Source organism: Apodemus sylvaticus, chromosome 14, assembly GCF_947179515.1.
Source record: "Apodemus sylvaticus chromosome 14, mApoSyl1.1, whole genome shotgun sequence".
In the NCBI taxonomy this organism is placed as follows: domain Eukaryota; kingdom Metazoa; phylum Chordata; class Mammalia; order Rodentia; family Muridae; genus Apodemus; species Apodemus sylvaticus.
In genome coordinates this window covers 55,252,017-55,278,628 of record NC_067485.1, presented here as the reverse complement: position 1 = coordinate 55,278,628, position 26,612 = coordinate 55,252,017, and the positions used below count along the sequence as shown (strand labels likewise).

Below are 26,612 nucleotides of genomic sequence, written 5' to 3'. Positions count from 1 at the left end.
GGTAAAATTTTGTCCATTGACAGATTTCTTCAGCTTCCTATCAGTGCCCTATTTAGCAAAAGGAAAGTTAGGACTAAATTCTAATTTGAGCCAAACAAATTTCGTCATCTCCAATTCTTGACCCCTCACTCTCCCACCTTTAGGAAGATTCTCACACTAGCTCAGTTTGCCTTGGATCTTACCCTATAGCCCAGAGTGGCTTCAGACTAGTGACAGCCCTCCTGCCTCAGCTTGTTGGGATTTTAAGTTTGAGCCACCATGCCCACATCTCTTCAGTCTCTTAATTTTGACAGTTCACCTGTGTTTGGTTGTCTGTCCATGTCTGACAGTTTTGAAGACTATAGGCCCGTCGCTCTGTAGACTGCCCCTCATTTCACTTGCCAAATGTGTTCCGAGGTAGATTCTCCTTATGTAGCTTTTGTTGTTTGTTTTGGTAGGAATCCCACAGAAATGCTTCTTAGAGCAAGAGGTGTGTGGTGTGTATTGTTGTGGTGCTGCTGGTGGCTTTTAGTCACATAAGTTCTGGACTTCTCTGTGAGGCTTTTACTTTCCCCTTCACAGCTTTCCTGTGGCAGAACGTTTCGAGATTGTATTTATGTTCTGTTTCTTCTTGTGGGTTTGGGTTTGTGCTCTTGTTTTAACCTGTAGCAGATAGGAAGATAACATTTGGTTCTGTCTTCCCAGCTCTGGTTGTCAAGCGACTTTTATAATGCTCTTCTGCTGTCCACATTCATTACTTAGATTTCTATAAGGAAGCACTCATTGTTATTTGTTTCTATAAATACAGACTCAGAATGCCTCTAAATTTTAGTTTGCTCTGTCAGGCATTACTTAGGATCTTTGGGTCAGAGGTTTTACAGATATATCTTGTATGTGCCAAAAAGGGACCATTTAAGATACTAGCAAGTCAAACTGCATTTTGTTCTGGTTCTCAACTTGACTCATTCTCTAGTCGACTCACCTGGTGCTCATTCTCGACTATGTAGTAAAACGTACTTGTTCAGAGCATGGGCTATTTTATTTTGCACACTAATAGATAGTATCAACTGACAAGGACAAACTTGACTGAAATGGAGTTTTTACTCAAGAAATGAGTCATGCATGATCTAAAAGTGACAATTAAAACTGAAATAACACAAGGACTCAAGCAGAATGACAGCCATCATGAACTGTCCACATTCTAAAAACGACTGTATCTTTTAGCTAGATAAATAAATACTAAAATACTGTATGCTGATGAAAATATTTATAATTTGTTCCTCAAATAGACCTTGTTTTTTTTTTTTTTATCTTAACATTTGGTATTAGATTGTCTTCTGATTTTAGTTGCAACCATCAGATATAAGGGTTTTAAAGATAAATACAATTGGTTCAGTTGTTAATGGACTTGTAAAAATTACTGTTTCATACACAGTATTTGCCTCATAGTAGAGTAGTTATAGACATACATTCTTACATTTCCATAGTACATTAGAGATTAAAATGTTTGTCATGTAAAGAGAAACTTGTAAGATAATAGTTTCATATAGTGTTTCACAGTGGTAAAGATATGTTGGTATTTTCTTTTATTCCATGATAATTAGCCAAAATAACCGAGGGAAATACTAAACTACAATCCCAGTATCTCACTAAACTAGAAGACAGTTAAAAACCTTGAAGCCACAGGGCAGGTGGACTCAGTACCTGAAACAGTGGAGAGTCAAGCTACAGCAGATGGGAGGACGTGGAGAGGGCACCACAGTACAGAAGGCTTGCTAAGGATGAAGTTGAGGACTCACACAGACAGGCCACGCCTGCAGACAGCTCTTCATCAGTGTGGAGAGTCCCCCAGTTCTAATCCAGGGGCTGTTGAGAATGATGCACTTACTGTAACTGTAACCGTTTGCATAGGTGTGTGGCGTCTTGTGGTTGAATTTGGATTGCTTTGGTAACTGCTGATGTTGTGCATGTTCAGTTCTAATTTGTTCCCATGGTTATGTATTTTTATGTGTAAAGTATCTGCATCTTTTATTAACTTTTTTGAATTTGTGGAATTGTTTTCTTTATTTTGTTTTAAATTTGTTTTTATGTTTTGTGTATAGGTGTTTCTTCCCTTTGTGCATAGGGCTGGTGGAGGCTAGAAGAGAATCTTCAGTCCTCTGGCATAGAGTTTCAGACAGTTGTTAGTTGACCTGAGAGTGCTGAGGGTGAACCCAAATCTTCTCCAGGGACAAGTGCTCTTAACCATGAAGCTCTCTCCAGCCCGTGTATTGTTTTCTTAGTGTTAAAATTTAAGAGCTCTTTTTATATATTCAGCATGAAAGTTTTTTGTAGGTGTTATTTGCTTTGTAGGTATTTTTGATCCATTCTTTTACTCATCATTTTTCTAATAGTACATTTTTAAGTGCACAAATTACTGCATTGAAATTCAAGTTATTGGGCTGGAGGGATGGCTCAGTGGTTAAGAGCACTGACTGCTCTTCCAAAAGTCCTGAGTTCAATTCTCAGCAACCACATGGTGACTCACAACTATCTTTAATGGGACCTGATGCCCTCCTCTGGTGTGTCTGAAGATAGTAACAATGTATTCACATACATTAAATAAATCTTAAAAAAAAAAAAAAAGAAATTCAGGTTACCACCCTTGATCACTAATTGAGACAATGCCTTACAGCTGGATCTCATGGAGGCATTTCTTCAAGGAAGGCTCATTTCTCTGTAACTCTAGCTTATGTCAAGTTGACACGCAAAACCAGCCAATACAGTGTGGATTTTATACACCTGTCCTTATGTCAGGATTTCACTGTCTGTCTTTCTGTAGTTTTATAATAAATCTATAAATCAGCTGTTGTTAGTCTTCCCATTTTTTTCCCTTCCAAAAGTGAGTTGTTTTGCTTCCTTGTGGACTTGAGATATTTTATGTTTCATCAGTACAGAGGAAGAAGTTGAGAGAGAGGAAGTAGCAAAGATGTTACAAACTCTCAAAGTCTTCCTGTCAGTGATTCCTTTCCTCCAGCTGGGCTCTACCTTGTAAAGGTTAGATAGCACCAGCATCAAGAGTCCATTCTTCCAGCAGTGTTCCACCTTCTAAAAGGTCTGTAACTTCCCAGACAGCACTTCCACCTGGAGTCCAATTGTTTAAATAAGTGAGTCTATTGGGGACAGTTTTTATTGACATTCCAAGGTCAGCCACAGGTTCTGTGAGATTTAACTGTGGACTTTCATTCTAGATAGTAGAAGTTTATTTTTGTTTTCTTTTTATTATTAACACAAACATACTTTTTAGCAGATTGTAATCACACCTGTAATCCTAACAGGTATTAAGAAGAATCCTAAGGCAGAAGAATTTGCTACATGTTTTAGGATACTCTAGGTTCTAGGTTGAGGCAAGGTACAGAGAGAAAAAAAATACTTTTGATATTTCAAATATTAATTTTGTATCTTCCAATCTGTTTTTTTCTTTTTCTTTTCTTTTTTTTTTGTTTGTTTTTTGTTTTGTTTTGTTTTTAGTGTACTGGCTAGTTTTATGTCAACTTCACATACACTAGAGTCATTGGAGAGGAGGGGCCTCAACTGAGAAAATGCCTCTATAAGATGGGCTGCAGCAAGCCCATAGGCCATCTTCTTAGTTATTGGTATGGGAGGGTACAGCCCACTGTGGGTGGGGCCACTCCTGGGCCAGTAGTCCTAAGAAAGCAGTCTGAGCTAGTCATGGGAAGCAAGCCAGTAGTAAGCAGCACCCTCCTTGGCTTCTGTGTCAGCTCCTGCCTCCCTCCAGGTCCTGCCCTGCTTGAGTTCCTGCCTTCACTGCTTTTGATGATGAACTGTTATCTGGAAGTGTGAGTGAAGTGAATCCCTTTCACCCTGGTTTGCTTTTGGTCATTGTGTTTTCTCACAGCAGTAGTATCCATAAGACACACTGTGACACTTGTAAAATCCATAAGACACACTGTGACACTTGTAAAATCTAAGAGGTTTTTTGTTTTTTTATTCTTGTTCATTTAGATTTTTACATTCTCCTTTTACAATCTGTGATCTTTACTTATCTTCCTCTTCTGGCTAAAAATATGTAGTTCTGTACACATACTGTGTAGAAGTGGTAAGGGTTGATGGCCTTAGTTCATAACTGATAAAAAGGGAGAACGTTCCTAACTTAAGTGTGATGTTAATTGTACGTGTTTTGTAGATTCCCTTTATCAGGTGAAGAAATGCTTTTCCGTCACAAGCTATGAACAGGGTACTTTAGAAGTGCATGCTTTCTGTCCAGCTGATCTTCAGTTTAACATACTAAAGTGTACAGTGCTTTATTCCCAATGTTAAGATGACCCAGGTGGTTTTTGTCTGTTTTTTTTTTTTTTTTTTTTAGAATTTCCATTTGTGTTTGTGAAAGACTTTGGTGGCAGTTTTCTTTAACTTCTCTATCTTCTGGTCCCACTTCTGGTGGCAGATCTATGTAGGGCTTAGAGTAGGATTAAAGAAGTAAGGAAGAATCCACTTCAGTTTCCTCTAAGAGTTTGTTTATAATCAATTTAATTGAACTCACATGGGCCTCAGAGATTTCTTTTTCCTGGGTAGATGTCATTACAGAGTCCATTTCCTTATAGGCTCAGGAACTCTCTGGGTCAGGCACTGACTTAGCTGTTTTGGGTTATGGAGGCCAGTGTTCACTGATGCTGTGATGAAGTGGGTGGAGCATGAGCCATCCCATTTTAACCCTTTTACACATGTAGTTCACTTACATTCACTGTTATAACACCACGGCTTTTCAGACTGTTTTAAGTAACTGTTGGCTGCATTGCCCCTGCAGCTTTGGCGACCTTGGTTCTCCTTTCAGACTCTGAAGTTTGCCTGTTCTGGGTGCCTTGAGCAAGTAGGATTGTGCAGCACTTGTCATACTGTATCTGACTTATTTTATTTAGTGACTGTTCTCAAGGCCAGTCAATGTTGTGGCATCTTTCCTTGCTATGTTGTGTCAATTTCTTTCTTAAGTTCGAATATTGTTTCATTGACTGTATGTGCATCATATTCTGTTGATCCACTGCTGAAGACTTGCATTGCTTTAAGGTTTTGGCAGTTGTAGACAATACTACTATGACTGTGCTGCCTGCCCATGAATGTTCTTATGTCCCCACTGTCACTACTTTGGGTCTATACTTAGGTGTGGTCCTGCTGCTTTTATCCTTATGATAGCTGTACTTTTAATATTGGCAGAATACTGTTTTCACAACAGCTGTCACAGCTCTTGTTTCTCTGAAGCTTTGTCTATACTTACTACTTTCCATTTTTAAAAAATATCTGAAATAGTCATAGAAATAGGAGAGAACTTTAAGCTCATTGTGATTTTTAATAAGCATGCTGTTCATGGCCAGGGGAAGTTGAGTGTATTTTAATGTGTTTATTGACCATTTGTGTTATTTGTAGAAATGTCTGTTGAAATCTTGGTGATTTTTGAGTTATGTATTTTTATTGTTTTATCGTAAAGGTTCTTAGACATGTGTTGTATTTGTATCTAGATACATGGTTTGCAAATGTTTTCCCCTGCTGTGAGGATTGTCTTTTACATCTTGGCAATATCCTTTGATGCCATTCCTTTATAGAATTAATTTTAATAGTTCTGTGTTCTTCAGGGGTTTCTGTATATATTGTAGGGCTGTCTACAATTATATTTAACAAACATTTGGGTAGATTATATATCCAAATCTTCAATTTGGGAACCTTTGTTTTTTTTATATTCTTTCTAAGGGGGTCTTGTAATAACTTTTTGCTACTTTGTATATGGAAGTGGAAAAAGTTGGAAAAGTGTTCCTTTGTTTTTTTATCTTGGAGAAAGACCATCTTTTACCATTGAGTATGTTAATAGCTGTGAATTTGCTGTTTTGGTTTGTATCTAAGAATGTCCTTGAAATCATGTGGTTAAGACACGCTTTCAGCTGATGAGCTTTTGGGAGGTTTTTAGGTTATAAGGAATATGATCTTATACTATGTTCTAATAATATACTATATACTAATGGATTTACACTTCCCATGTTAGTGGAAGATGACGGAGACTTGCGAAGGTAGGGAAGCAGGCCACCAGAAAGGTATAGCTTGTCCTGGCTCCTTTTCCTGTCTCAGTCCCTTGGCTTTCTGATTGCTTGAGCTGAAGAACTCATTGCACCACATGCTCCCTGGCATGGTGTTCTGCCTCTACTGTGTCTGACATTTATGAGGCCAAGTAACCATTGAGCCACCAGAAAAGTGAGCCAAATGAAATGTTGGTTCACTTTAAGCTGTTCTCTCAGGTATTTTATTACAATACCTGAAATCTGACTAACACACAGACCTTTATCATTTTGAGAAACTTTTCTTTTATTCCTAGTTTGTTGAATGTTTTTTTATCATGAAAGAGTATTGTCTTTTGTTTAATGCCTTTTCTGTGTCAATTAAAATGATCATGTGGTTTTCCTCTCCACTTTACTAATGCAGTACTGTTTATATTCAGCCATACTTGCATTCTGTAAACTTGATTGATTACTGATTGTGTCCCTACTAATTTTTGCATCTGTTCAGATTTTCTCTGAGTCAATTTTAGTCAAATTGTGTTTCTAGGAATTTGCTCATTTACCTAGATTATTGAATTTGTCCAGTTTTTATTTAATCATCTTTTCCTTCTGTAAAATTAGCAGCTGAAGTTGAGCATCACTGATCCAAAAATGTGAAACCTGAAGAGCTGAGAAATCTGCAGCTAAGCCCCACTGCAGTGTTACTCTGCAGACAGGCCCACATCCAGGAACCTCGAATCACAAGCAATTCCATGGCATGCAATCAGATAAGGATTGCCAAACATGAAATACAGCTTTCATATTTTTTTTTTCTGATTTGAATTTTCTCTTTGTTAGGCTGGTTTATAGGCTTGTTCATCTTTTCTTTAAGATCAAGGACAGTTTTATTAGAGTTTAAAAGAAACTCCCCAGGGTATGCAAACTGTAGAACTTTGCAGCTTCTTGGAGGACGGTAGTCAGAGAGGCCTGTCTTGTGAATTAAACAGCTGTGAAGGTCAGTCACTAGGTGGTAGGCAACCACATGCCAGAGAGGGATGCTTTAGAGAAAGAGTAACCAACCCAGGTTAGGGAGGGTCAAGTCTGTCTGGGAAAGCATGCTTAAAAGAAATAGAAGAAAAGGAGAAGTTACGCTGTACTAGAAATTTAGAAAATTGGGCAGAGTTACAGAGCTGCTGTAACCCTAAAAGGTATACTAGAGGCAGGTATTCTGGGAGGGAAAAGCACATTTTATTAAAGGGATAATTACTCTGGTTCTCTTTTAGCATGGTTTAAGGTTAATCTGCCTTCCTAGGAGTAGTCCCTTGGTCAGATGACTGACACCCAGCTAAAATGTTAGTTTTCCACCCAGGCCAGAGATTCCATTGTCTTGAGCGTAAATGAGCTTTTATTGCCAGTCTAACATACTCACCCTCCAAAGAGGTAGCACTAAAATTATTTAGGAACCTGATCAGAGCTCAGAGCCCAGAGCCCATTACAAGTCAGGCTTTTCTGGCCACCAGGCAGGACAGAACCAACGACATTTTTGTCTTTTGTTCAAGAAAGAAACCAGCCACTTTTCTTTGGGGTCTTTTATCCTCAGTGGTAGAGCCAGTGTCTCCCTCCTGTTGTCATCATTCCTTCTGAAGAGGTAACTCTAACTGCCACTGGGCAGCCTGGGGTAAGCACCAGTCTGCTTTCTTAGAGCTGAGTGGGGTGGCAGTTTAGCTATACCTTTAGTGGTCCAATTTCAAAGACCTCAGAAGTTTATCAGTTCTTTTATTTATATAGGTGTCAGTTATTGGGAGAAAGGGAATGACTGGAAATAAATGGAAGGGGAAAATAAAAGTAAAAGTTATTAGCATTACAGGTCCTAGGCTGGGAGCCAGGAGAAACCTAATTGTCCAAATAAGAGTGCGTTAGAATCTCTTTATGGGTTCACATGCAGCTATCCATTGGGCTCCTCCTCATTTTTTCCTCTGCCTTCCAAGCCTGGGCTTAAAAGTAGTAAACCCCCAATCAGGGCGCTCATTTCTGCCAGGAATGAATTCTCCTTCTCTCTGCAGTCATCAGTTGCCTATAGCTAGTTCTCTAGGCCTGTGATCCCATGAAAATTTCTACTTTTCAAATTAATTTGTCCATTGATAGTGCCATTGTTCCAGTCTTGTTTAAGTAGCCATTTCTAGGAGATACTGCATCACAGCAGACTTCCCTGTATTCTGGCTCTTAAACTCTTTCTGCTCCCTCTTCTACCATAGTCTCTTAAGTTATAAATTCAGGAGCTGTCTTGTAGATGTATCAACTGGGGCCAGACTTACTGTGATCTGTTGATTTCTGCATTGTGTCCAGTTGTAGATTGCTGTGATAGTCTCCATTTGCTGTAAAGGGAGGTTTCTTTAATCATGGGTGGTAGCTACACTTATCTGTGGCCATAAGGATAAGATTTAGAATGTGTAAGCTAATGGAAAAACAAACAAACAAACAAAAAAAAAAAAAAAACAAAGAGGAGCAGGAGGATATGGCCACCCCTAAAGTATGTAGAAGAGTTTTAAAGGAGGCAGAGGAAGGAGTCCCAGCTGAACATGTCTGTCCAGTTAACTGGACTATGAGAGGAGAGAGAGAAAGCAGTGTAGACAAAATAGCTGATTTATATAGGAACCAGGTTTGTGGGTGGGGAGAGTGGAAGGCCAGCACTGGGAAGGAAGAGTCTAAGGTAGAGGGAAGGGTGAGAAGTGCTGGAAGGAGCCACAGCGACCGAGTGCATGTGTTCTCTGTTGAGGCCTAACCGTAAGAAATTATGCTGGCCTTGCAAAGCGGAGGTACTAAATTCTTTTTTACAGTCTGTGACCTCTCTGAGCCTGAGAAGCTGGCTAGGTTTCTAGTAGCAAGCATGTGTTTCCTCCTATTGAGTGGTTTTACTTATTTGTTTGCCATGCTAAGTCCATATGGCTATAGGACTTATACTGGAGCGTGGAAAGGGTACCAGTAGCCGTACCCTCAAAGAAGACTGATTCTCCCTCCTCCAGCAATAACTTGCTACATATAGCTCCTTAGTAAGGGACGGGGCCTGGAGAATTCCTGCATGATTGGGTAGAAGAAATTCTGTACTTTAATTTTTTTTGGACTTTTTAATCAGCACTGTCATTTCATTAATTATTGCTTCTTTTTCCCTAAGCATAGCTTGATCAATCCTTTTATTTTTCAAGCTTGACACACCAAATGGTGTGTGTGTGTACATAAATGTCTTTGGATCTTTATCCTGTAGGAAGACTAGATTTAATGCATATTTCTTTTTTACCTAACTTGAACATGTAATGGATTATCAGAAGACTTCTAAAGATTACAAATATACTAGTATATTGATGACATACTTTTTTTTTAATAATTGTAAAACTTTAACTTTTTAGGAAGCATTTAGTAGATTGGTTGTGGTGGCTTACATCTTTAATCCCAGCACTTGGGAAGCAGAGGCAGGCCAATCTCTGAGTTTCAGGCCAGCCTGGTCTATAGAATGAGTTCTAGAACAATTAGGGCTACACAGAGAAACCCTGTCTTGAAAAACAGCAACAAAAACATGAAAAGGAAGCATTTATTATGTGAGGGTGCTGCTCATCTTTGTTGCTCTGTTGTGCATTAAATGTGACAAGCTTGTAAGATATTATCTTGAGCTAATGTTTCCCTCTAGCCAGTAGAGTAGCCTATACATTATTTCTGATGCTATGTTAAAGACATGTGCAGTTCCCGTTCACATGGGCCAGATGTATGTGTCGTCTCCCTTTCCTGTAAAGGAGTGAATGTTTTGTGACCTTATTTGATTTTTTATGAAGCTTTCCTTACTATAGCAGCTTTTCAAAGACCAAAAAGACCTTGGGGCCAAGGTTCTTTTCACTTATGAAGACTGGTAGAGGGATTGGCATAAATGGTTTTATACACATTAAAAAAATAATACAGTTGCAAGTGATCATTGGGTAGGTTATATAAAACTTTTTATTTTTCAGGGGAAAAAAAAGTTGAGTTGATAAGACAAAGGGTAGGAGCCCTTTGATCTGTGTTTGCTAGTGCCCCAGCTCCCTGCAGCTAAGAGCTGCGCTCGGGGTGGAGTTCAGTAGATAACCCCCTTTTTATTTCTTCATTTTAAGCTTTTGAGAATTTCATGCATGAGTATGTTGTGTATACATCCTTTCTACCTTTCCCCCTTCAACTCATCCCATGCCCCTCCCATACCTCCTCTTGAATTCATAGCTTCTATATTTAAATTATCGTTACCTACATACACAGTCTACTGAGTTCAGTTAGTTACCTGTATGCACATGTGTTTAAGCCCAACCACATTGGATTAGAAGCCTATCAGAAGGTTTGTCTCTGAAGTAAACTTTTCTCCGTCTCTCAGCAGCCATTGACCCTGTAGTCTTCATATAGGGACAGGGCCTTACAACATTTTACCCACTCTGTGTTGGTGTGTCAGACAACCATGTTGCTGAGAGTTCATGGGTGTGGTGTTCTTGTCATGGGCAGACAGCACTCTGAACAAAGGTGTATGGAGTCCTTGAAAACAGCCATGATCCACGATCAGCAAAAACCACTCATTTTTGGATTAGTACTTTAGTTGTAGCTGCTGATTTTCACTATGCACAACAGTCATCCTAATTGAATGTGAGTTTTCCTTTTTGGAAGCACAGGTAGATGTCTTGAATCCTAAAGCTCTTCCCATTTGTACCATCAATCCTGAGTATTGATACTTTCAGCCTTCATTCAGGTCTAGAATTTTCAGAATTTAGGCATTTGATAAAATATTTTATTGTCTTTCTGGTTTTCTTCTTAATGAATGTAGAAATCTTATTTTACTGATGACTCACCAGAACTTTCATTTCTTCAAGGTGTTGACTTTAAGGTGAAAACGATTTCAGTGGATGGAAATAAGGCGAAACTTGCAATATGGGTAAGAATTTTTAAAATGTACTTTATAAAAATTATTTTTGTTTTATTTATGTATATGTTTGTATACCATAGTGTGCAGGAGTTATGGGAAGTTATGAGTTGGGAGCCTCTGGTATATACTTTGTATTTATTTAAATTAATTGTATGTGTATGGGTGGGTGTTGTGTGTGTGTGTGTGTGTGTGTGTGTGTTTGTATGTGGATGGGTGTTTCACTTATATGTATGTCTGCACCATGTATGTGCCTGGTGCCATGCCAGGAGGCTAGGAGGAGGTGGCAGATCTTCTGGAACTGAAGGTGTAGACAACTGTGAGGCACAGTCTCTCCAGCTTGTACTTTGCAACAAAGCAGATTTTGTTTACTGTTGTATAGGTGAATGGGCAGTTTGTATTGAATAGCTTTTCTTGGGAGATTATATAATACTGAAGGGATATGCAGTAATGGTAGTTGCATCTTATAACTATAGTTGGGTGAGAATGCTTTTAAAATATTTTTGAAATGTATAATGCCTTTAGAATATTTCAAAGTAGAACAGAGTACTAAGTTTTTCTGTAGTGTGCCAGGACGGTTGCTGCTGCCAAACATGTCCCATTATAATGTTTAAAAGGAAACTGCCCACTCAGGTGGCATCTACAGACGGAGCAGCAGGGCTTTCTGGTTGTCATGTAACTCATCTTCTTGAGGTTTGCTGAACTGTTAGTCTACTTGCCTCTCCCCAGAGTGTGTTTAATATCAGAGCAGTAATGTCTAACAGAAAACACTCTGAAAAATGTTGCTGTGACATCATAAAGTATTTTAAACATTTGCCATTTCTGGCTTTTGTATTAAGCTTTAGCTCTCCATGTTTTCCTGGCTGGATTGTGATCTCTTTTTGTCCTTGTTGCTTATCGCTTTGTGAGGTGAGCACTGGGGTGGGCTCTGACGTTTGTATTTTATTCTACAATTACTTTCTATTTCCATGCTTCATTGAACAGTAGATTGTATAGTTGAAGAGGCATCATTGCCATAGGCTTATTCATAGTTTTAAAACATTGGTTTCCCTGTGAACAGAACAATAATATTGGACCATTCTAAAGTAATGATTAACAGTAGGAAATCAATGGCGAAAAAGTTTATCTTTAATTACTGTGTTTTTATTAATAAACATACTTGAAAATACCAAGACTTGTGATATATACTACAAAATATGCACATAAACCATTTTGCAAAGAAAGGAGTCTATTTTGTGTTTTTTTTATTATTCAGCTGTTTTTTATTATTGAAAAGAGAAATAAAAATACTTTATGATAAAATTAAAGATTTACATGGAAAATATTTCAGATATACGTTAAAATTGACAATTTTCATGGAAAATTAAAGAGTAAAGTGGTAGACATGTAAAACATTGTTAGATTAATTGAAATATGGAATAGAAACATTTTATGATAGAATTGAAGATTTACGTGGAAAATATTTCTGATAAAATTGTAGAAAAATGTAGAAAAACATGTTAGAATTGAAGATTATCATGGAAAATTTTATATAGATATAATAATGGTAGGCATTAAAGTCTTCCCAAGTTGATTGAAAGTGGAATTATAAACATTTTTGATATACTTGAAGATTTACATGGAAAATATTTCTGATAAAATTGAAGAAATATATAGAAAAACATGTTAAAATTAAAGATTATCTTGGAAATTATACAGATAAAATGATAGGTATAAAGATAACTCTAAGTTAATTGAAGGTGGAATTATAAACATTTTCAGATAAAATTGAAGATTTACATGGAAAATCTGGTGAAATTCAAGAAATATATAGATAAACACGTTACAATTGACTATTTCATGGAAAATTTTACATATAAAATGGCAGATATAAAAACTAATTGAAGGTGGAATTAGAAACATTTGTGATAAAATCAAAGATTTACATTGAAAACATTTCTGATAAAATAGAGGAAATATATAGAAAGACATTAAAATTTAGAATAGAGGAAATATATAGAAAGATATATTAAAATTTAAGATTATCATGAAAAATAATGCAGATAAAATGGTAGACGTAAAAAACATTACTAAATTAATTAAAAGGGGAATTACAAACATTTTCTGATAAAATAGAAGATTTACATGAGAAATATTTTGTCTTTTTATTGGGGAGTTGAGTCCATTGTTGTTAACAGATATTAAGGAATAGTGATTGTTGGTTTCTGTTATTTTTATGTTTGTGTGGATATCTTCTTTTGGGTTTGTTGGAAGATTACTTTCTTGCTTTTTCTAGGGTGTAGTTTCCCTTTTGTGTTGGCATTTTCCATCAGTTATCCTTTGTAGGACTGGATTTGTGGACAGATAATTGTGTAAATTTGGTTTTATCATAGAATATCTTGGTTTCTCCATCTATGGTGATTGAGAGATTTGCTGGTTATAGTAGCCTGGGCTGGCATTTGTGTTTTCTTAGGGTCTATATGAGGTCTGCCTAGGATCTTCTAGCTTCATCATCTCTAGTGAGAAGTCTGGTGTGATTCTGATAAGTCTGCCTTTATAAGTTACTTGCCCTTTTCCCCTTACTGCTTTTAATATTCTTTCTTTGTTTAGTGAATTTGGTGTTTTGATTATTATATGCTGGGAGGACTTTCTGTTCTGGTCCAGTCTGTTTAGAGTTCTGAAGGTTCTGAAGGCTTCTTGTGTGTTCATGGGCATCTCTTTGTCTAGGTTAGGGAAGTTTTCTTCTACAATTTTGCTGAAGATATTTACTGGGCCTTTACATTGGAAATCCTTGCTCTCGTCTATACTTATAATCCTTAGGTTTGATCTTCTCATTGTGTCCTGGAGTTCCTGGATGTTTTGGGTTACCTGCTTTATGCATTTTGCATTTTCTTTGGACTGTTGAGTCAGTGTTTTTCTATGGTATCTTCAGCACCTGAGGTTCTTTCTTCTATCTCTTGTATTCTGTTGTTGATGCTTGCATCTGTGACTCCTGAATTCTTTCCAAAATTTTCTATCTCCAGAGATGTCTTACTTTGTGATTTCTTTATTGTTTCTACTTACATTTTTAGATCCTGGATGGTTTTGTTCAGTTCCTTCACTTGATTGTTTGTGTTTTCCTGTAATTCTTTAAGTGATTTTTGTGTTTCTTCTTTAAGGGCTTCTGCCTGTTGACCCATGATCTCCTGTATTTCTTTAACGGATTTTTGTGTTTCCTCTTTAAGGACTTTTACCTTTGACTGATGTTCTCCTGTATTTCTTTAAGGGAGTTATTTAAGTCTTTCTTGAAGCCTTCTATCAGCATCATGAGATAGGATTTTAAATCCAACTCTTGCTTTTCTGGTGTGTTGGGGTATCCCGGACTTGCTGTGGTGGGAGAACTGGGTTCTGATGTTGCCATGTGGTCTTGGTTTCTGTTGGTAGGGTTCTGCCTTTTGCGATCTGGTTATCTCTGGTGCTGGTTGGTATTGTTGTCTCTGGCTGGAGTTTGTTTCTCCTGTGTGCCTGTAAGCCTGTGTCCTCTGAGCTCAGAAGTGAAAGCACTGCTGGGAGATCTTTCTCTCCTGGTGGCTATGCACAGAAGGCTGTGGAGTTTCCTGGCTGCCTGGTGCAAATGTGGGCAGGAAGACTTCCATCCCAGCTGCTCCACTGATCTTATGGTCTGTGTGCTCTAGCTGGTCCCCTCCAGAGAGAAGGTGGAGATCTCACCTCTGCCTATTTTGTGTTTTTAACCAGTTTATTTTCCTCTTTGACCTATCCACTTGCATGTGAACATATTTCTATATCAGTAAATATAGAGTACAGCAGTTTGAATGGTCACCTAATGCTCCATTTTGTGCTGTATTTTAGTTTGATGAAGCCTTAGTCAGAGGTATTTGACCTGGTGCCAGTTGTTCAGAATACAGCTGTTGTTTCCATGCGCACCCCACCCTCTGCATCTGTATGTGCTTATCTAGTTACATTGGGGTATGAGGCAGGCAGCAGACTTGGTGGCTATAGAGAAAGGAGACCTAGTTCTGTCTTTTTGTTTGTTTTTTGAGACAGGCTTTCTTTGAGTAGCCCTGGCTATCCTATAACTCACTCTGTAGATCAGGCTAGCCTCGAACTCAGAAATCCGCCTGCCTCTGCCTCCTAAGTGCTGGGATTAAAGGTGTGTGCCACCATCGCCTGGCTATTTGTGTCTTTTTAATAACCTTTTTACTTGTATTTCTATTTGAGTATTTTCTGATATTGATCATATTTGCAAATGAATTACTTTAATTAATAGTCCATTTTATATAGTAACATTTGTTTCCATGATTTAAAATTTTTACATAAAGAGTTATGTTTTTTGTAAACATAATCTGGCATGTGAGGACTGATAGATACATTCATGCTGGTTCCATATTTTCATAATAGAAGCAGTCACATCAGATAGATAAAATTTCATGTTTTCTAGGCATAAAAAAGATTTTATGACTTGTGGTTTTTTTGATGCTTAAACATTAAATGCTGAAACATCTGTCTTTTACTTTGAACTGAAATCTTACTATAATAATTATTCCATCTGAAAAAAATAACATCTTTACATAATAAAAATGTTAATTCTTTGCTTTTAGGTTTTTCTACTCTGTCATTTATCTTTAAAATATTGCTTAAGGACAATATGTGCTCATGTTAGTACGCATGTGCATAGATGGCCAAGCTTTCTACCCACTATGGTTCCAGTTTGTCATACCACTCAGAGCTTGACTCTTGCCATAGCAAAGCTTTCCAGTATTTATTTGTTTTCCTTATAGCATCTTAGTATCAGATTTGATAAAGAGGGGCTTCCAGACAGTATGCAAAATGTCTGAATATATAGTTTACCCTAATTATGCTGAAGTTGGTTTATAGAAATTTGGTGAATGGGCTCCTCTCCTTGTTAGCTGAGTAGCCCTGCCCCCACTGCTTCCAAAATGCATACTCACCATTACCACACAGCCTGTGGGAGCTTGTTTATCTTCCTTTCTACACACTTGCCTCACCTGGATGCTCTGAATCCTATTATTTAGCCTTTCTTGGGTTTAATATCCATATCTATCTTTAGGAATCTCTAATTTCCTTGCCTTACCCCATTAGAAAATAAAACCATAACATATAAAAGGATTGGCCTCTTTCATCTGAACAACGATGTCAATATACTTAACACATATGTCTCATTTTGAAGACAAATACAAGCAAAAGGTTAATTAATGTCTGTTAAACTTACACAGTTTATTATAATTTAGTACATAGTTATTATAAATCTAGTCTAATGCTGTGGTACAAGATTTTGGAGTTTACCCCCCAAATTATCTGGTCCTTGTTAAATTTTCACAAAAAATTTGTCAAAATTACATTGTGTCTTTGTGTCTTTGTGTGTGTTTCGGAGAGTGGGGAGGAGAGAGAGGGAGTGAGAGAGGGAAGAAGAGAGAGAGAGAGAGAGAGAAAGAGAGAGAAAGAAAGTGTGAGTATGAGTATGTGTGTGTGTGTGTGTGTGTGTGTGTGTGTGTGTATTAATGAGGGCACAGAGCCTACTTGTAGATCAGGAAGAGTATCTGGTTTCTTTTACCATGGGATTCCGGGATTAACCCCAGGCAACTTTTACCAGCTGAACCATCTCAACCAATGGTTTTTGAAGTTGTTCTCAAGAATACATACTAGACTGAACTGTGCTAAGTCTAGAAACTAAGTTATTTAAAAATTTAAAATTCCTGGTTTACAACTGATCTTTATAAAACTTTTTCAATTGTAAAGCTGATTTGCTATCAACAGCTTTTTTCCCCTGTTCCCTCTCTTTCAAAACAAAGATACAAACAATAATAAAGATACAAAACAAAAAACTGGAATTTTTAAATGTTTCCCATAATGGAATTCTGAGAATTCCAGTATTGTGGATACTGAAGGCTGCTAATTTATTATTTCTTTGTATGTAAGTAAATTGCTTGAAATTATTTCTCAGAATAATGTGTCCTTTTTTTTTGTTTGTTTGTTTTTGTTTTTTTATTCGATATAATTTATTTACATTTCAAATGATTTCCCCTTTTCTAGCCCCCGACTCCCCGAAAGTCCCGTAAGTCCCCTTCTCTTCCCTTGTCCTCCCACCCACCCCTTCCCACTTCCCCGTTCTGGTTTTGCCGAATACTGTTTCACTGAGTCTTTCCAGAACCAGGGGCCACTCCTCCTTTCTTCTTGTACCTCATTTGATAATGTGTCCTTTTGTAGCATACTTTTTATGTGTTTGCCTACAGGTATTTCTGTGTACCAAGTGCATATTTGGTGCCCCTTGAGGCCATAAAAGGACATTAGATTCCCCTGGAACTGGAGTTAACAGACTGTTGTGATTGACTACATGGGAGCTAGAAGCCTAACCCTGGTCTTCTTTAATAGCACTAATGCTCTTAACTTCTGAGTTATCTCTTTAGCCCGTATTTTACCTTTAGAATGGAATTATCTTAAATAGATGCAGATTTAAGTCTGTGACTACTTGATAATATATATTTTCATGGCTTTTGATGAAATTGATTTCATTTGTGATTAAAAGTCTTAAGTCCAACATGACAAACCCTCTTTATTTAGTTGCATTCTGTATAGTGGATTGAAACCAGTTGCATTCTCTTGTGGTGTCAGAATTAGACACTTAAGTTGTATCATGAATCCCATTTGACTTCTTTTATAAACTTGAGCCTTGTTCACTTATTATAGTTTTGTAAACTATGATTATTAAAAGTCATACTGTCATTATCAGTTACAATCTGTTTCAGATGGTAAGGCTGCTTGGTGAAGCTTTAGTTTATATAATTGCTTTTTAAAACTTAAGCATGTAAGCAAATTGAGTGATTTGTAAGAAACTTTGAAGCTTCAGGAATTCAAAGAGAGAAATTGGGTTTCCACTACAATTATTTGTTCAGAAAGTTTACCTCTGTTATATCTTCATCTAAGCAAATGTAGCAGAACTAGGGGTAGCGTCCTTGCTGCTATGAATCTGGGAGCAAAGATGGTACATTTATATTTGAAAGAAAAACCTATGTTCAAAGCTCTTTATCTGGAAGTGATTTTTCCTCTTGTGAAACTATGCATTTCTTTAGATACTCTGTTGTCTTAACAACATTCTTTTCTCCATATTGTTGGCACCTCTAGTTGGTGTTTCAAAATTCCTTTCCAGTTTTACAGTCATCTTAGAGGTTATGGACACTTTTGATATCTGCAGGAGTTTGTGTTTTCTCCATACCAAAACTTAGTTTTGCATAAGATCCTGGCAGCTGAGATGAGGTTTGATACGCATCTTCACTGTCATCCAGGTCACCTTACAGCAGAGGTCCAGAGAGAGAAATATTTAATCTACTCTTTCACTGGGCCATATAGATAGCTAAATGAACGGGCCTGGCTGCTTTTAAAACTTTAGTAGACCTTTCATAATAATGCAGATTATAATAGGCTAAAGCAGCAGTTTGCCAGATGCAGCCCTGTCAGGACCTAGAGACCTTGAAACATAATTGAAGGGTTTTGGAAAGAAGATCAGAAAGGACCCAGGCCTGGAAGAAGATGAAATTAGTCCATCCCTCCCCCACCTTCTGACTTCTTTCCCTCCCTCTTTCCCTTCCTCCTTTGTTCTTTTTCCCCTTCTGCTCCCCTTCCCCCTCTGTAATGTTTTGTTTTATTATATTTTAACTAAGAGAAAATACAGCATTCTTTTTAAAAGCATAACTTTGAAATCCCTTTCCTCAAATAAGATAGTCCATTGTCTCTCTTTAAGTCAGTGGTCCTCAGCTTTTCAGCAGAATAACCTCGGAGGATTTTTTTCTTGTTCCTAACCTAGATTGATTCAGTCAGAACCTTTAGGGATTAGACATATATTTGATTGTGGAGCTGAAGTTAAGAATCATGACTTTGGCCGGGCAGTGGTGGTGCACACCTTTGATCCCAGCACTTGGGAGGCAGAGACAGGTGGATTTTTGAGTTCAAGGCCAGCCTGGTCTACAGAGTGAGTTCAGGACAGCCAGGGCTATACAGAGAAACACTATCTCAGGGGGAAAAAAAGATAAAAGAAAAAATAAGCAAATGAATCATGACTTTGAAAGAAATGTATTATCATGTATGATGAAAATTGTGAGACTGTAATGACAGAAAACCTTCCCTTGTGTTTTTCTGAGATGACCTAATATTGATTTTTACTTATATAATATGAGTAAGCGTACATCGTATTTAACTCAGTATTTTTAATGTGTTTTTTGACTTGCTTAAATATGTTCAGTAGCATTGAAGATATACTATTTACACTTTGCTTTACTTAGTAATGATTGATTGTCATTTCCAGGATACAGCTGGTCAAGAGAGGTTCAGAACATTAACTCCCAGTTATTATAGAGGTGCACAGGGAGTTATATTAGGTAAGTATTTTACTTTAATATACTGTTTAAAATACTGTACATTGGAGTTTCAGGGAAATCGCATTTTCATTTTCTTTAGGGCTACTTTTTTATGTTTGTATGTTCAGATATATGTACTTTTAAGTTATAGAGACTTTATTTGATATTACTGAATGTTAAACAGTTTTTCAACTCTGGAAATTTCAAAAAGAGAAGTCTATTATCTTTGGTTTAAATAATGTTGATGAGAATATAAATTGAAAATGAACCCACATCTGTCCTAGAGCATTGTCAAAACTAGTCCTCATTTATTAATAAATTAACACTTGCTTCAGTCTGTGAAGAGAGTATTTGTTACTAGAATTGGCTTTTATCCAAAAGTAGCATTAAACACCATTAAGGATTCATAGTCAATCAAAATTAGAAACCAGAGAATTTGGTTTTCAGATAATCTGCTAAGAAGTTCAGAGACATCCTCCATTTGGCTGTGCTGTTTTTAAGGGTAGCAAACAGTTTTATGATGCAAGATGACACAAGACAAAAGTAACAGCGGGGAGCCATGCAGGATCACTTTCACTGAGGCTCTATTGGAGCTCATACTTCTCTTGCTGTGAGGAAACACCCTGACCAAAAGCAAGCTAGGGAGGGAAGGGTTATGTGGCTTACACTTCTGCATCATAGTCCATCGTTGGAAAAAGTCAGGACAGGAACTCAACGAGGACAGGAACCTGGAGGCAGGAGCTGATGTAGAAACTATGGAGGAGTGCTGCTCACTGGCTGGCCTCCTGTACCTTGCTCGTCAGTCCAGGTTTGGCAATCCTTACAGTAGTCTGGGCCCTCCCATATCAACCACTGTTTAAGAAAATGACCTACAGGCTGGCTTCCAGCCTGATCTCATGGAGGTATTCTCTTAACTATTAATTCAGATAATTCTAGCTTGTGCCAGTGACATAATTCTAGGAAGCACAATAACTATACCTACTTTTTTTAAGTTGCAAATTCTGATCCTTGTTATATATAAAAAAAGAGGTTAACAGATGTTTGAAGTCATGTCATATTTTGATATCTTACTAAGATTTAGATTAAGATATTTTGTGCTTAAATGACCTCTCCTTATCAAGCTGCAGTTTTGTTGTAACTGATTGTCAGTTGCCAACAGGATATAATTTCCTTTCTGTTACTATGTTTGTTAATGATTTAAGTTTGTTTTAAATACTTACTATTAAGCAGTGAAGGATTAATATAAAACTGACTTGGTTACACACTAATGTTAGAATTTAATGACTGTGAGAAGTTAGTCATTGCTCTTATTTTGTGTGACTTTTAAACTAGTGGTTTTGCTTTTATTTCAGTCTATGATGTCACAAGAAGAGACACCTTTGTTAAACTGGATAATTGGTTAAATGAATTGGAAACATACTGTACAAGAAATGACATAGTAAACATGCTAGTTGGAAATAAAATTGATAAGGTAACCAAGTAGACACTTGACATTTGGGTAGCTCTTTTGTGGGAGGGGAGAGGAGGAGGAGATAAGAGATTTGAACCCAGCACTTCTGCATGTTAAACACATGTTCTATCATGGCGTTATATCCCAATTCATTTTAGTTTTGTCTTGTTAACTTTCCCAGGCTGGTCCCCATATTAAAATCCTCTTGGCCTTGTAAGTAATTGGGAGTATAGTTGCACACCACCCATGCAGGTGGCAGCCTTTAAAACGCACTGCCTTTGTCTTACAGGAAAACCGCGAAGTTGATAGAAATGAAGGCTTGAAATTTGCACGCAAGCATTCTATGTTGTTCATAGGTAAGTGTATAAGTGAACATTTCCCGTCTTAAGAAATAACTTTTAAATTACGATTCTGTTGAATTATTTCCTTAAGAAACCATGAAATACATGTAGTTCATTGTTGTCTTATGATACAAAGTCTAACAGTAAAATGAGATTCCTTTTCTCTTGTTTCTACTAGTACACAGGCATCAGCACCATCTGGGGATTTCATACTAATAGAAATGCTTCACCCCAGGCCCCGCCCCAGGTTTTTAATTGGAACCTAAATTTTAGTGGTATTTTTGTATGGTTTCTATGCATTAAAAATTTGATCCACAAGGTTGGCAACTAAAACATGGCTCATTCCCCACATATATTAAGTACAGGCATGCTTATTAATATACTTACAATGTTTGGCTGCTTTTGTGCTGCGTAAATATTTGGTAGTTCTCTTCAAGCCTTATGGCGCACAGAGCCAAAAATCCTTACTCTAGCCTTCTGCCGAAGTTTATCACCCTTTCTAGAGGAGCGGCCTGACTGTACCCGAATCACCTATGAACTTTTTTCTCTGCTGTCACAGGATCAAATGTTTCTTAAACATAGGCTCAGGCTGGAGGGCAGCTCAGCAGTAAAGCATGCTTACACTCCTGCAGAAGACTTACGTAGGTGACTTACAGATCAGGGGGATCCTTTGGCTTCTGCAGGCACCAGCACATGAGTTTGCATGTACATGCAAACACACACACACACTTAGAGAGAGAGAGAGAGAGAGAGAGAGAGAGAGAGAGAGAGAGAGAGAGAGAGAGGGAGGGAGGGAGGGAGGGAGGGAGGGAGGAAGAGAGAGTCTGGTTTAAAATTACCCACACTGATTTCTGCTATGGCAGCAAATTTATGAATTACTGACCTAGTAATATCCGTGTTACTCAGATAGTAGGAACTTGCAGGTGAACTTGAAGACTCCGACATAGACAGAACAGAATGTAGTAAGTGGCTGGTATGCTGCAGTTCTGACGGGAATTGCATGCCACCTTTACTATTGATTGCTGCGTCTCCCACATCTCCATGAATCATCTTTCCACTTTTCCTGAGCATGGAGGATAGAACACTGAACAGACAGGCAAATGCTCTGCCTCCTAGAGCTTGCTTTCTAGTATAGAAAGCCGGTTTAATAAGTAAGCAGTGCTACATAGGAATGAAAGGTGTCAAGAAGAACACACACAGTGACCGCTCAGGGAAAGGTTTTGCTGCACAGAAATGTCAGGGTAACACCTAGATGTGGAGACAGTAGCAAGTATTTCCAGAGGCTGGTGGTGTAGTGGGTTTTAGAACAGGAAGGAAGCATGTAGAGTATGTTCTATGAAATGAAAGTAAGAAGCTGCTTCTTCTTTCGCTGTGGCCCAGAGGAATGAAGGAATGCTGTCACTTCCAGTGGGTCGTGGAAAGTTGGGTACATGAAAACTTGAATGAGGATGCCAAGGAAAGCGAACAGTTAAAGACATCTCCAGGGTTTTAGTTTGGTCAAGTAGTAGGTGGCTTATACTCCTATTATTTGTAGTGGCAGACTGAAGTAAAGCAGATTGGTGTGGGGAAGTGGGAATCAAGAATTTACCCAGACACAGGACAAGGCAGTGTTCAGATACCCAGTAGATCGGGACACAAGAAAGTAGTCTCCTTTGAGAGTGGGAAAGACAGGTAGCACTGGGCCTGGAGGCCTGTGAGAGCCCAGAGACAGACACTTCATCCCTGGGAATGACTACTTAGTTACACAGTCAGAAAAGGCAAGGTAATCGTCTGTGCTGAAGCCTTGGTTTCCTTATCTTAAAGTAGGAATGCTGTCTGCATTGGATGCTCATTTGAAGAGTTAACTGAAAACCTAAGGAAAATATAGAAGACACAGTAGGTCGTAATCACCTTATATTCCTTAGGGCGAAGCTAATAAACTAGTGGGCAGAGTTAAAGTAGCTCTGTGTGGGCAGTGGAGGAAATTTACTAATTAGTAATTACTAATGTAGCAGAAATTTCTGATTTGATTGTCAGTATCTTGTAGGTTTCTATTTATGCCGTAATTATTCTCTAGAAACACAAGATACTGTGTAATATAATCACCCTGTGGTCCTTTTCCTTGACTCCAGAGGCAAGTGCGAAGACCTGTGACGGGGTTCAGTGTGCCTTCGAAGAGCTTGTGGAAAAGATCATTCAGACTCCTGGACTGTGGGAAAGTGAGAACCAGAACAAAGGAGTCAAGCTGTCACACAGGGAAGAGAGCCATGGAGGTGGAGCCTGTGGCGGTTACTGTTCTGTGCTATAAACTCTGGGAATTCCATCTCTTGCATATTTGTCAGATAGTGACATCTTTCTGTATATAAACTCTTAACTGCTATTAGGGACCCTGCAGTTTGTACATAAGTGTTTTTATCATGGCAGTGAGTATTTGCAAGAAGCCCCTCACTGGCTTTCCCAGGTGAAATGGTATGGTAAGCATGCACAGTTTGCAGTCTGTAGGGGTTTTGGGGGTGGTTTTTTTTTTTTTTTTTTCGTTGTCTTATTTTGGTTTTTTTTTTTTTTTATGTAACATAAAATAGATGTACTTTCATGAGTACATTTGATTTTATGATTTACATTTATCATGTCATTTTTTTAAACTATCATCTGTCTAGTAAGCGTTGCTGCAAGTCGCTTTTGTTCTCCCTTTTGCATAATTACTGAATTACTGGGTGTAGAACTAGAACATGGGGAGGTTCCCTTGAGGAATGACAAAGCATGAGTCACAGCTTTTATAGGATGTTTTAGAGTCTTAATACTAAGTAAAATTCTCAGTTCAGATTATAGCCCAGGCCAATTCATAATTAAACCTCTATTTGTTCTGATGATGCTTCCAAAATAGTATTTCTAAGTTAAAGAAGTTTGGTATTTTAATTTACTCCAGTGATTTGCTCAGTTACCCAGGGCATTAATCCTGTGTTGCACACGCTGGGTTCCTGATCTTGGTGCAATGTTTTTGTTACATGGCATCGGGCAGGCTGTCTGCCATTTGGGTTTCAGAAGAACATGAACAGTATATTACAGCTCCTTTAATGCTTCCACTTTTAAAACAAACATGTTTTTTCACAGGATTGGTAGTGTTTGTCCGGGTGCCTCAGTTGTAACTTGTTGCGTAATGACTGTCTTATCTTATGGCTTCTATGAATGGCTAGTTGCTATTCAAAAACATATTTTTGTGATTTAAAGATGGGGAATGAAAACACTAAATGACAGTTTGAGAAAGGTGTATTGTTCCAATTCTGACTGGCAGGAAAAGGCTATTGCAGTGAGATCGTTGATAAGTTACTGTAAAAGTAGCCACTAGTTTATTAAAAACCAACCTGTACAGATTAATAAACCTTTTCCACAATATTCAGTTTTCTAACTCCTTGTTATGGTACACTGTATGTTTTCTCACTCATACATTATTTAATTTCTTTGACATCTGCTATTTATGCTCCGTAAGTAAAATGTACTTAGACTGGTCACTGTATTGTCCTTTATTAAGATTCTGAGATTAATTTTTACAGTTTATTATCTATGTACAATGGTAAATGATAAACATTTTGGGTACCTTTGCAATATGTGTGTTAATGGGTTTACTTCAGATTGGTTTCTTTCTGAATAGGGTGTCTTCATTTATACTTGGTAGTCTACATCTGATTAGAGCTTTTATACATTCTGTATATTTTATTAAGTGTAAAACTTTTGCTTCTATAATGTTAGAGGAAGGTAGCTCACACATGCATTTATAATTTAGCCACGTTGCATTAAATTTTAGATTTATGTACATTTTGTGTTTTGTCTGTCTTAAGACTTCTGCTTGTTCTTGCTCTGTGAGTTATGTTGTCTTTATTACCATTGTATCTTCTTGATTTGATGAGAACTTGAGTATATGAGTCACATAAATATAACTTTGAAAATTTGATTGTTATGTCTGGAGAGATGTTTCATTGGGCAAAGTATTTGTTGCAGAGCTCGAAGACTGGAGTTTGCATCCCTAGAACTCACCTAAAATGCCAGGTGACTGTAGCAGTCAACTATCGCTCTCCAAACAGAAGGTGGAGGCAGAGGCTGCAGAATCAAGCAGGCAGCTAGAGTAGTCATGTCGGCAAACTTTGGGTTCGGTTGAGACTGCTTCAGAGAATCAAGTGGAGAGCAACAGAAGTCTCAGTGTCAGCTGTGGGTCTCTGTACACATGTGGACATACATGTGCACCCCATGTACTTGAGTACACACACATACACTAATTTTGACAGATTTATTTTAGAAACTTCTATTTGTTAATATCTAGATGGATTTGAACAGGAGCTACACATTTCCCATTAGTATCATCAGCACGAGGACATGTGAATATAGTACTAAAATTCTTTAATGTGGCTTTCATTTCACCATGTTGAAAGATCAGTGTTTCTTAGTGATGGTTTTATAAGTGATTACTCTAAATGTACCTAGGATCAGACACCTATATAACAGCTTTGCTAGTTATTTTCAGAATTACATAATCTCAAGCTCTTTGTAGATGCTACTAGAACATAGAGACCCAGCATAGACTTAAACTGCTGAATTATCTTTTAGTGAGTAGTAGTGAGCATTTAATTTATTGAAGCATCTTTGGTGCCTGGTGTTCTAGGTACTAAATTATCTTCTAAAGCCTTAGAATGACTTAGTGATAATTTGTACTACTATTGCGCCTATTTTATTATTATTTTTTAAGTTCGTTTTGTTGAAGTTTGTTTTGTTTTGTTTAATGGTTTTTGGTTTTGTTTGTTTGCTTGCTTGCTTTTAGATCATCTCACTGTGTGCCCCAGACTGACTTTAAACTCTCAGTCTCCCTAGTGTATCCTCCCGAGGGGTGGATTGTGTTTGTGTGTGTCTACCATGTCAGGATGTTTCCTTTTTAATGAGGAAGGTGATCAAACAGGTACGTAATACAATTTCTCTGAGGTCATATGATGCTCAGTGATGCAGCTGGATTCCTGTCATTTTATTCTTGTCCCTGAACTCTTGGTCTCATTGCTTAGTTCCTAGCAGTGTGACCTAGCTGAGCTGAGTTGGCCCATGTTTCCTCACAATGTGCTTGGCTATATGTAATAGAAGTGGTTCAGATGTGTTCACTGTGGAAGAAGACCCATAGATAGAAGCTTAGGATCATTGACTTAAAGATTCAGGCAGCAGAGCATGCGGAGGAAAGGTCTGAGACTTAGGAAAGATACCAAGACTTACAGTGCCAATACTCCAATTTGTTTTGGCTTATAACAAAGAAATGCAGTCTAGAAATGATCTGGTTTTTAAAAAATCAAGACTGAGGAGGGGTGGGGGTTTATGTCAAAAATTGAATTGCTGTGTGTAAATTCATTCTGGTTAAATGCAGCCAAGTTAGACTTGGTTATGTGTGCATACTCAAGAGGAATAGTTGTCTGCTCATTGTAATACTGTAATGTACTGTAATACTTGCCACCAGTGGTAGACTGTCTGGGGATAACCCAGACAGTCAGATCCATAGTAACTTTGAAGTACAGTTTGGGTATATGCTTTTTTTTCAGAGTA

The 26,612-nt window shown here is 37.7% G+C and overlaps 1 protein-coding gene across 1 annotated transcript in view; it reads left to right on the top strand.

Annotated features, from left to right (window-relative positions):
- Rab18 (RAB18, member RAS oncogene family) overlaps positions 1-24,434 on the top strand; it is a 31,993-nt gene extending 7,559 nt beyond the window's left edge. The window contains exons 3-7 of the mRNA XM_052156954.1: positions 10,874-10,935; positions 19,220-19,292; positions 20,624-20,742; positions 21,011-21,077; positions 23,174-24,434. Coding sequence (XP_052012914.1) covers positions 10,874-10,935; positions 19,220-19,292; positions 20,624-20,742; positions 21,011-21,077; positions 23,174-23,349 — 497 coding nt within the window. The 3' untranslated portion in view covers positions 23,350-24,434. The remainder of the gene's footprint in view (positions 1-10,873; positions 10,936-19,219; positions 19,293-20,623; positions 20,743-21,010; positions 21,078-23,173) is intronic.
- Positions 24,435-26,612: the final 2,178 nt, after the last annotated feature.